Genomic DNA, 11925 nt, shown 5'->3' on the forward strand with positions numbered 1-11925 from the left:
TTTGGATTATAATGAAAGCAAATATATATATATATATATATTTTTGGTGAGTCCAAATTAAAAGCACGAGATGTGTACATATTCTAGGTATCCCAACCTTATTAATCCTACACTCCTATTAATTAATTGGTCATTATATAGAATTCAAACTAAAAAGGTTGAGATCATTTCTACCTAACTCTTTTTTTTTTAATTTCTTGTCTCAAGAAAAACATGATATCTAATTTATCTTTTTTTAAGGGAACAATCGCAGCATATATAGGTAATTACTTCTCTTGTTGGAATTAAGATTTAAAACGGAATTCCTCCTTATTTTCATTTTTCCTAATTATGGATTTTATTCCTTATTATTATTCCTCACTAATTATATCTAAAAATTGGAAATGTGTTGCGCTATATATGTGAGAATTGTAATTTGTAAGCATGAAAAAAGAATATTAATTACTAAAACTAATCTCCTTAAATAATATTTATTGCAAATCAGGAAAATAGTAGAGAAGGAAATTAATAAACAAGAAGAAAAAGGACAAAGAAAATTTTCACAATAATTAAGAGAGAGATACAAAAATAGGGTGATGCATGTCGTCTACTTTCCCCGTATCTTTCTCTCCTGCATATCCTTCGCTGGTTCGGAACTGTGCCCCACTACCAAAGTGAGCCATCAACAACCAAAAAAAGTTAATAAGCTCTCCACCATTGCTAATCTCTTTCGTAAGTGTACTTGCTTTACAATGATTTGCAACATATGAAACTAATTCCACCCACACTCTGCTCAATAACTTCCATTTCTCCTCACCTTCCATGCTGTTTAGCTCTTTGGCTAAAATGCTTGCATCGAACAACGCAGATTTACTTCTGTTTCCCTTTACAGTCACTGGTTAATAATCCGTATTCACTGAAAGAATTTCTTCACAGGCTTTCTTGTCTTCATTTGGTCCTAAACTTCGACTCTGAAAGAATCTTTCAACCTCAGCACACGTGTCTCGAAATCTTCTTTTTCCAATACCGGCAACAGCAGACATCACGGTTGGTTGAAAAACTAGAAGAGCATGTAATCCGAGAGAATCTTACTGAATTCCCGATGTGAACTGTCCTTCACTTTCTTGTCGTCGGTGTAGTAGCAGAGATCAGTGGCAATGTGCCACAATAAAAGGCTATCGTCATATTGAATATCATGTTACACCTGAAATAATAATCACAATAATACAAAAATAATAGATAACAATCAATAATCAAAGATATAAAAAAAATAAAGCACACTAAGATTTACGTGAAAAATTTTTCAGTGTAGAGAAAAAAAATCACGGACCACCAAAAAAATCTTCATTATCAAATAATAGGTATACAAAGTTTTTCTCTAACTAAAACTAGTTAAACAACAACTAGAAAAACAATTAGAGAAATCTCACCAAATAAGTGACTCAACAAATGCATCCTATATTTGTTTTTAGAGAGCTTCAAATCTGATCTTCATCGTTCAAAATATAAAACTCTGAATCATAAACATCCTGATAAGGTTTCAACTCAATCGAACCACAAATTTACTTCCGTTCAATCAACTCTCCCTTCTCCTTTTTTTCTATGCTTTTTTTGATTTTTTTTCTTTTTTTACTTGATTTTCGACACATACTTAAAACAACCTCACATCTATTTTATTAAATAATTAGGACTCTGTGTAAAATAAAATATCAAGATTCATAACTTTTATTTGGTCCAAAACTACTTACATGAAGCTGACCCATTTTCCTAACACATCACTCATATGTTTCAGTAAATTGCTATCTGCCAAAACCCAATCACCTCTGCCGAGGATACCCATTGGGCAATTTCAGGAGTATCTGCAACTCATATTTATTTCTTAGCTCGCCAAAGATAAATGCCCATAACTCCATAATGAATGACTCACTGGACACATACATTATCTTATCCACATAATCCTTAATGGGCATGGTGATTTCTCGGAAAACAGGAGTTTCTTGAATAGACCTTACAAAACTACTTGCTTTGCTCATTATCTTATATTTCCACAGAATCCTTTATGGGCATAGTGATTTTTCTGAACACGGAGCTGAAAATTTTATACACATTTTCTCTAATACTCCTTATAAAACTAATTGCTTTCCTCATATAAGAGCACAATAAACCATTGCCCTTAAAGGGCTTGCCTTTGGCAGCACAGGCCAAAATTCGCACAAACCGGGGAATTCATGGATTGTAGTCGAACTGCTTTTCACGCAATACGTTATTAAGTTTTGTGCTGAGACGGATCCAGACCACCTTCAACACGCAAGGGGATTAGCCAAAATATGATGCTTGACATTATGCTTTTCACTGCCAGAATTCTTTATCTCACATTTACAAGGGTGCCACCGGGCTTCTTGAGAGCAAGAAAATTGCAGAAGAGAGCAGCCCATAAAGAATGTGGACCAATGGAAGCAAATATCCGATCTGAGGAAATGAGCATGAGGAAGGATATTACACCCAGGGCAATGACACCAAGGAGCAAGGTATAGGTGATTCTGATATCAACTCCGTGGAATTCATCTTTCTTTGCTTGGAAATAGAAGAGTCCAAAAGTAGCTCAAACCAACACAAAAGCCATGAATCGGAAAATATATCCTGCAATGGAATGCACGACTTCCACCTTGGTATAGGGAGCATCATGGATGAAATTGAGTTCAACCTCAAATATCCTCAGAGCCTCTTCAGCTGTCCTCCTATTGAAGAATTTACATCTCTCATAAAGTTCCCGATTGCTGAAGATGAGATCGACTACGAGTCCCTTACATACTTGGAAGTACTTATAAGCATAATGCACCACTTCGAGATTATTCAAATCGTCTGCCACGGTTGGAACATAAGAAGCCTCGAATTGTTCATCAGTCTGCGCCATCTCAGTTATTCTAGTTGGAAGTTGGGCTTCTCTCTTGGAAGCGTATTCCTCCATAAGCATGGCATAATTGGCCCCTGGATCCAGTTGTTTGAGCATGGAATCCCGTAAATTCTCCAAGCATGCAAGACGCAAAGCTACTGTCCGCTCGACGTACTTGATGATTTCAGCGATAAACATGAGTACTGTGGGGATCCATAAATTTTCGTTGGGAAATGAGTGGGAGAAGACATAAAAAACTGTTGCTACTTGATAAATAAGAAGAAGCAAGTGCCTTTTCCACAGTTGATTATCTTCGAGAGAAAAAGCAGTAATGGTATCAGGACCGCCAAGGTGCAGTATGAGAAAGGGTGCCCAAAATGCTAACAGATCACAGCTCTCCTTGGGTTTAGACTCAGGATTGTTGGATCGGTTACGCTGTTGGCTGTTGGAAATGAGACCAAGAGCAAAATTGGCAGTCGCGTCCGCCAACAAGTAAGCATACCAGATGAGGGAAATTACCCATGTTGCCCTTGTGGATTTTCTGATTGGGGCCATAAAAATCAGCACGATTTGCAACCAGGGACTAAACAAAATAGCCCCTCGGATGCTCCATTCGTTCCAAAGCTCTTTTAAACCAAAGGGGATGGTTAGAGGGATGTAATGTCGACCCATTTCTTCCCTCTACACTCTTTTCCTTCTCACTTCGCTCTTGTTAAGCACAACAAAGTGAAAGAGCCAATTATTTATATAAAAATAGAGTTTACAAACAAAGTCAAGCCATTCTTTAAGCACTTTTCCATTGGAAGTGCATGGCTCACTTTTGAGACTCGGGAGCATACACACGTGGCTATTGAATGGATGTTTTAAGTAGAGGATTTAAAAACTCAAATTTCAATAAAATTTTTTTATGTAAAAATTTGTTTTGGCAGCTTGTGCTTTCTTACTACTTACAAAAGATTTTACCTATTCAATCTTTTGTCTTCATCCACATTAAAGCTAAAGCTTATGATAGCTACCAAGCAAACATGAAATCATACTTATAATTCTAGACAAAATTAATGATTTGACAATTAAACATGAAATTAATCTCCTCTCAGTTTTTAATAACAATTTATTACGTTTTGGAAGCAAATCATATTTATTTTTCTTCAATTTTTAAAGCAACTATTAATGTTATTTTTCAAATGTTTCACTAATCAAACTATTCAGAGAATAATATATTAGATTATTCAACTCTATTTTATCATTCATATCATGAATCATATTTTCTTTTTCAATCTATTATTTTTCCTAATTCGAGCATGCAAACAATTTGTTTTTTTTTTTGGATAAGCCCTAACAGGCTAATAAATATGATTCACTATGGGCTACCTTTGCTCATTGGCTTCTCTTTTTGGAACAAAAGCTTCCTCACTGGCATCATGAGATACTTGGCTGTGGTTCTTGAAAAAGCATTAATAGGGTATACTTGAGTTTCTTAAGTAAAGAATTGTCAAGGTACACGTTTTTGTTTTCCTTTTTATAGAAGTTGTTAAAGGAACAATTTGTAATTCTTATTCTAATTAAGAGAAGGCAATTCATTTACTGATGGGATTGAATGAAAGGTTCGCTCGGGAATATATTGCTTGCTTGCTCGCTTGGGTATTCTTTCGTGGTCTTTTTGCACTGTGTTGTTGTTCGTACAAGGCTACGTGCAAGGGGAATTGGCTTTAGCCCTTTAAAGCTTGGTTTATACACCAAGTTTCTTGGAACTTTATCATCCTTTATTATTCTCCTTTAATTACTTTGGGTGCCTTCCTTCTATTTGTGTGAGAGTATATGTGTATATAAAAATATATGAGGTAATTATCAAGTTAAAAAACAAATTTATGTTACTGAAAAAAAAAGACTAATTTCATATACCAATATATTACATGTTTGACAACATAAAAAACTAAATTGAAAAATAAAATTTGAAATAAAAATAATACATATGTATACTATTTATATATATATATATATGAAATATGCTTATTTCCTAAATCCCAAGTCAATTTTGCTTCTTCACACAAAATTTTTCTTCTATTTTAAAAATCACCATCATAACTTGTTCTTCTTCGTGTTTCTGCTTTTTCTCGATTTTCTACCTCTAAACTTGCTTTTAGTGAAATCTGACAATGAAAAGCATCTTCAATCTCCTCTAATGATTTAGGGAGTTTCTTGTCATTTTTAAGCAAGAAATCATATCCTTGATAATATCAGGTTTTATCGAAACCTAGGCTTCCCCCATACTAACAGGCCCCATCGACAAATTTCATATTACATTGATGATTATTTTCATATATACATGTCAGGAGAAGCAGCCCAATTTAACCTCAAAGAATGTAACAAAAGTCATGACAACTTGAAAACTATATAAATAACACATTTGTTAGTATTGGAAGGAATGATTCATTCTTATATTATGCATTTACACTTTCTAAACTTTACAGATTACAGATAAAAAAGCATGGCACAAAATTTACCAATTTAAATTTCAAATTTAGTAGATGAAAAATAACCATTTCAGATATGCATGGAATTTTTTTATTTAAAAAACTTATTTGTAAGGTCATTGTTCGTTGGCTTAAAGAACTACCTAGGGAACTCCAACAGCAAGAACCCCAGAAATAAACTTTGTAAGATATTAGAAGCATTGAGAAAATGCGAAAGAACTAGTAATAAATTTTTTAAAACTTCATTTACACTGCAACAGAGGACTAAACAACATTAAAATGAGTTCTAGGATTGAAATAAGAACAACTAAGAGAAAAAGGTTATGAATCAGAAAACTTTGCCAAAAGTTCATACCAAGATATGAAACATGCGATTTGTAAATCCTCCCAATGCCAAACTAAATTATAATTTATAAGTAATAATTAAATAACTTAATATTCAAATAAACTCTCAAACTTTACTTTAAAATGCAAATAAGTCATTGAATTTTATTACACGAAATTAAGATTATAAACTTTTATTTTATTGTAATTATATCCATTAGATATTAAGATGAATGAATAATGTTCAAACGAAAAACTTTTTAGAATAGCATTACATAAAATATTTGTTATTCAACTCATCCAAATAAATCTAAGCAAGCGTTTGCTACAAATTAAATCATTAAACTAAAAAATTAAATATTTCACACTACAAAAGATCAAATTACATTAAAATAAAAATTTATAGCCTTGATTTCATGCAATAAAATATCATGGACTTATTTTCATTTTTTAGTAAAATTTGAGGGCTTATTTGGGTATTTCCATAATTAAATTAATAATCAATAATTATCACCGCAGGTTAATCAAAAACAAAAAGAAAACCATTTTGGCATATGCTATAATAGCATCATATCTAGTAGAAGTTATGGAAATGCAAGAGGAAACAAAATAAGAAATTTTTTTAAAATTCTATTCCACAAAGATCAATAAAAGCATTTGAAATTTTTTAATATTTTTGTGACAGCCACAATTGATCTAGGTATGCATCAATTTGCTGATGGTATAAAAATGTAAAACCTCGATTACTTATTTTTATTGAATGGAATCTGATTATAAAGAATTTTATCTATCAAAAGAAAGTAAAAGTCTTAAGGTCTGTTGATAAAGTACTGGATTCTTAGTTCTAATAATTAAAATTCAAATTTTGGTATAATATCAAGTATAAAAAAAATAAAAAAAAACTATCATAGCAAATATCAGTAGCATAGACTAAAGGAAATGGTGAAAAAGAACGAGAATAAAGGAACTAAAGGTGAAGAATTAAGAATAAAGAAAAAAAAATGGAAAGAAACATATAGACTAGAAGGGTAAAAAAAAGGAAAGAAATGTTAAAGAAAAATGAAAAAAAAAAAGAAATAACAAAGAAATTTTGAAAAAGAGAAAAAAGAGCAACAAAGAGTGATAGAGTAAAGAAAAAAGAAGGTAAACAATGGAAAAAAAATTTAACTTTAGCTATTAAGAATAAAGAAAAGAGGAAAAAGTAAGAGAAGTAGAGAACCAAAATTATCAAGACAAAAAAATAGTAAAAGAATGATGCAAACATTGCAAAAATGATAAAGAAAACATATACAAAAGAAAAGTTTGGGAGAATAAATAAATTAAAGCAAAAGTAAAGAAAGAAAGAGTGTAGGCAAATTAAAAGAATAAGAAACAAAAAAAAAAAAGTGAAAGAATAAAATATGGAAGGTAAAAAAAATGAGAAGAATAAAGTGAAGAAGAAGAAAGAAGAAAAAAAATGGACAACAAAAAGAAAATAAAAAGTGTAAAAGAAAAAATGAAAAAAAAAAGGGGAATATGTGAATTAAGATTAGTTGATTGTCATATATTCTTATATGTCTTAAGTTCAATATAATCTGCTGCAACCTGTCATAACATATAGATCTGTGGATCTATCGTTAGATATGGATTAGAGGAGTTATCACCAATTTTTTTTGTTTAGGTGTGATTGGTCGCCTGAAGCAGATTCTGATCCACGAAATCAGATTTTAGGTTCAGGAGTACAGTTAGGCGTAAGGAAGATTATAGCACTCCCACAACATTCATCCATAAGATGATACTAGTTTGATTTCAAATTATCCAAATCTCAAAAATGTTTATGTTTTGCTAAAATATTTAGTATTGAAAATTAATCTTAAAATTGTCCCAATAGTTTGTTAGTAATTTAAAATAATTTTTTTACCTCAAGAGTATCCATAAATATTAGTATCCCACTCTAAAGAGGCTCCATCATCAGATTTATTATAATATTTTATTCAAAAAATCAGTAAAGTCTCATAATAGTTTGGTAAGACTTATTTTGAAGTAGATCTCCCAATAATTTGATGAGATTTTATTACCAAATGATTTGTAAAAATTTTTAAGAATTTCATTAAGTTTCTCAATAGTTTGGTAAGACTTAATTCATGAAACAATCATCCGATAGTTTAGAGGATAAAAATTATTTTTTATTTATTATTTTTTTAAAAATTGGTTTATGAAAATTTTCAATAGTTTGGTAGATTCTATTTAAAAATTAAATCTATGAAAATTCTCCAATAGTTTGGTAGAATTCATAAATTTATTTTGTAAAGATTTTATTTGAAAAAGATTTTATTATTATTTTTATTGAAAGGATTTTTTTGCTTTTATAAATATTTTTTTGAAAACTTTAAAAAACCTTTTTTTTTTAATCTGGCTTCTACTGTTCCTCAACAAAAGATTTTTTATTATTATTATTTAATATTGAATAAAAAATATAAAAACCAGTAAAATTATAAAACTAAAAATAATTAAAAAAATGAAATGAAATGAAATCTAAAAATAAAATGAAAAAAGAAAAATTAAACCTTGTGATTCGAGTCGGGTCAACGCGCGAATCTTAACTCAAGTTCATGCAGATCTTAAGTCACCCAAAACAATGTCATGCAGAGGCAATATATAAGTCAGGTTCAGAACCTTTTTGCTCAAAAGCCTCTTCTCCTTTCTCTCTCTAGCTGAATTCTCTCTGACTTCTCTTTAAAACCCAACTAAGAACACTATAGAAATTTTTCAACCGAAAACTGGATAACTTATTAGTTTCTAAAAAAATCGCTAAAAAGTTCAATCGAAAACTAAAAAATCCAACGGTTTCTGAAAAAGTCACCAAAATCCCGTAAAAAATTCAACCTCATCAAAAAATTTTATCAAAAAATTCAAATATTCTTCTCAAACCCATAAAAAACAAAAAAAAAAACCTAGAAAAGCCCAGAAAATCCTCAAACCTTCCCATAAAGTGACAAATCTCTCCCAAAATATTTTAAAACCTTAAACCTAACTCCAGAAGCCTAAATTCAAGTCCGAAACTACAAATCAAAACCCAAATCCCAATACCAAAATTTTAAAAACTTTTACTACCAAAATTTTTTCAAACCTTTTTTCTCTAAAAATCTCAGTGTGTTCATCCCCTATAGTGCTAGTTCAATTTATAGGCAACTTTAGAACCAATTTTAGGAAATGGACAGAATCAATCCCAGGCTTAAATCCTAGGATTGAGTCCTATCCACCATGATTTTAGGTCTTAAAATCTTAGCAATCCTATTGATACGATTTTGCATTAAAACCTTGACCAAGCTAGTGAGATTTTGATTCTAATTCTAGATTTCTTGTTCACGTGTGGATTAGAGCAAAAGGAAAAATGAAAAGAAAAAATGAAAATAGCAATAAAATAATAATAATAATAATATGGTACAATAATATTAATAATACTATAATAATTTACAATAGTATACCATAATATTATATTATAATATCTATTATAATAATAACAAAAATATTAACAACAAAAGAAATCGATCTAATTGGGTCGAACACAATTGAGTGTCTATAGCTACCCTATTTGTATGTCACTGTTATACAGGGATAGAGCAAAAACCTAGATACCCATTATGTTCGAGTCAAATCATCGAGTGAAATTAATTAAAATGATGTCGTGAGCCAGAAAAATTATCTGAACTGAGCCAAAATTAAGGGATCGAAGTGAAACCACAAGTTAGAAAAGAAATGACCAAGATCGAGTCGAGGTTAAAAATAAATGATTGGGATAAAATCACGAGTCATAAAAAATGATCTTAACTGAGCTAAGATCAAGTGACCGAGACAAAATCATGGGTTTAAAATAAAGCAACTAGGACCGAGTCGAGGTCGAAAATAAATGATCAGGACAAAACCACGAGTCATAAAAAATGATCTGGATTAAGCCAAGATCAAGTGATTAAGACAAAACCAAGAGTCAAAATAAAGCGACCAGGATCAAGTCGAGGTTAAAAATAAATAACCGAAATGAAACCACAAATTACAAGAAATGATCTGAACTAAGCCAAGATTAAGTAATCGAGACGAAACCATAGGTAAAAAATGAAACGACTAGGACCTACTGAGGTCAAAAATAAATATCCAGGATGAAACCACGAATCATAAGAATGATCTGGACTGAGCCAAGATCAGGTAAATGAGTAATGTAAATGCATGCCTTATCTAGGATGCGAATGAAACATTAATCATAGTACTAAGGCTTCTACATTATCATTTCTGCACACATTTGGTAAAGGGACCATCCTTCATTACCGTGAATATTTATTTTCATCCCAAAAAGAGCTATGGAAGTCAGTGATTTTCTCTTATTTGAAAGAATTCATCCTTGATCTTTGTCTCATTTAATTCTTCAAAGTAACACACAACTTCTTATGACTTTGTTGAATTATTGATCATTATCTCAATTTTAAAATATAAGATGCAAGTCATGCACTTTTTTTATTCATGGCAAGGTATAAAGAGAAGGGACAAATATATATATATATATATATATTGGCGATGTATAAAATTAAGAGAGGAAAATAGGACGACTATCATTTATTCGGATAAACAATAAATTACAAATGATGACATAGAAATAAAAAGAGAGTGTGTAGGGATGGCTATTTGGGTTAGCAATGCCCCAAAACATATGATCAGATAATCATGACAACAAATCTTGGATTTTTTCAAAAACTCAACCAAAATACAATGCCCTGACACTTCAGAGTTCTTTGAAATTCACTGTCTCTGGTATACCTTTCAAGTGATATCATATTCTATTCATCTAAGTTTGCTTTCATTCAATTCAAGCTACCTTTCTAGGTTTTCAACTAAACCCTTTTTCTTTTTCTCTCTCTTTTTTTTGGTTCAAGTCATCCTTTCGGGTTTTCAACTTGAACTTTTTCTTTTTTTTTTTGTTCACCAAAGTATTTTTTCATGGCATCGAAATTAACAAAATTAGGAAGTTCATCTCCATCCATTTCTGACAAGATTAAGGCTTTTCCTAAAAAGTTGTTTTAACAACATATTATCATTCCCAATTTGGAATCCATTTTTCTTTATCATCATGTTAACTTAGAAGAATTCTTTTCAATACTAACTCTCTTTCTTGAAATTAACGAGGTCAGACCTTTTTGTCATTAGCTCTCATCATTTTTTTTGTACAATTAGCCATGACAGAGTGTCGCTAATCTTTTTTCTTCAATAAAGTTTAATTATTCATAGCGCTCTTAGACCCATTCAACTTCTTCTAATCTCACTTCCCTTAAGACTTTTAAAGATGGGATCTTTACTTCTATTGGCAATACAACTTCTATTTCATAAACCAAGGAAAAAGGAATTGCCCCAGTAAAAGTGTGCATGGAGGTTTGATACGCATGTAAAGTAAAAGGTAGTTTTTCATACCAGTCTTTATATGTTTCAGTCATCTTTTCTATAATCCTTTTGATGCTCTTATTTGCAGCTTCTACTACTTTATTCATTTTTGGACGATATTGAGCTGAGTTGTGATGTTTGATCTTGAACTGAACATATACTTTTTGCATTATATTGCTATTTAAATTTTTTACATTGTCTAAGATAATCCTTTTTGATAGCCCATATCTATAGATTTTTTTTTTTTATGAATTTACAGACCATTGATCTTGTCACAGTAGTGAAAGAAGTAGCTTCAACCCATTTAGTGAAGTAATCAATCATAAAAAAAATGAATCTAGTCCCATTTGAGGTTTTTGGGATAATAGGACCAATGACGTCCATTTTTCACATAAAAAATGGACAATGTGGCACTATAACATGTAAAGTGCTGGGTGGAGCATGAATCTTATCAACATAAATCTGGCATTTGTGATATTTTTTAGCAAAATCGATATAATCATTTTTTATTGTCAACCAGTAATATCCAGCTCACATAACCTATCTTGTCATTATATGGTCATTTGCATGTGCTCCATATATGCCATTATAGACTTTCTCAATAATCTTTTTGGCCTCAAAAGCACCTAAACAACGTAATAATACTTGATTTTTTATCTCTTTTATACATAATTTCTTCATCTAAAAAGAATCTCATAGCCAATCTTTTCAAGACTCTTATCATTTTTTGTTGCTTGATCTGGTTACTACTGATTCTTTAGATATCACATAATGTCATTATACCAATGATTGCCATTTTTTTCCTCTTCTAAGTTAGCACAATATATCAATATGTCCTTGATATCTAGT

The 11925-nt window shown here is 30.9% G+C and overlaps 1 protein-coding gene and 1 pseudogene across 1 annotated transcript; both read right to left on the minus strand.

Annotated features, from left to right (window-relative positions):
• Nucleotides 1–548: 548 nt before the first annotated feature.
• LOC111314716 (uncharacterized) lies at nt 549–3544 on the minus strand (annotated as a pseudogene).
• A 7387-nt stretch (nt 3545–10931) lies between these two features.
• LOC149516688 (uncharacterized) lies at nt 10932–11460 on the minus strand. The gene is made up of 2 exons (XM_089766168.1): nt 11338–11460; nt 10932–11225 (listed from the first exon to the last, which is right to left on the minus strand). Exons 1-2 carry the CDS (start codon nt 11458–11460, stop codon nt 10932–10934), a joined length of 417 nt encoding a protein of 138 aa, XP_089622294.1.
• Nucleotides 11461–11925: the final 465 nt, after the last annotated feature.

The sequence above is a fragment of the Durio zibethinus genome, chromosome 9 (assembly GCF_047325235.1).
Source record: "Durio zibethinus cultivar Kanyao isolate XHJ-2024 chromosome 9, ASM4732523v1, whole genome shotgun sequence".
Taxonomy (NCBI): Eukaryota; Viridiplantae; Streptophyta; class Magnoliopsida; order Malvales; family Malvaceae; genus Durio; species Durio zibethinus.

Coding starts and splice junctions, on each gene's coding strand:
- LOC149516688 (XM_089766168.1), bottom strand. CDS start 11,460: ATGGACGTCATTGGTCCTATTATCCCAAAAACCTCAAATGGGACTAGA. Junction 11,226..11,337: donor CTACTGTGACAAGATCAATG/GTCTGTAAATTC, acceptor GTATATGTTCAG/TTCAAGATCAAACATCACAA.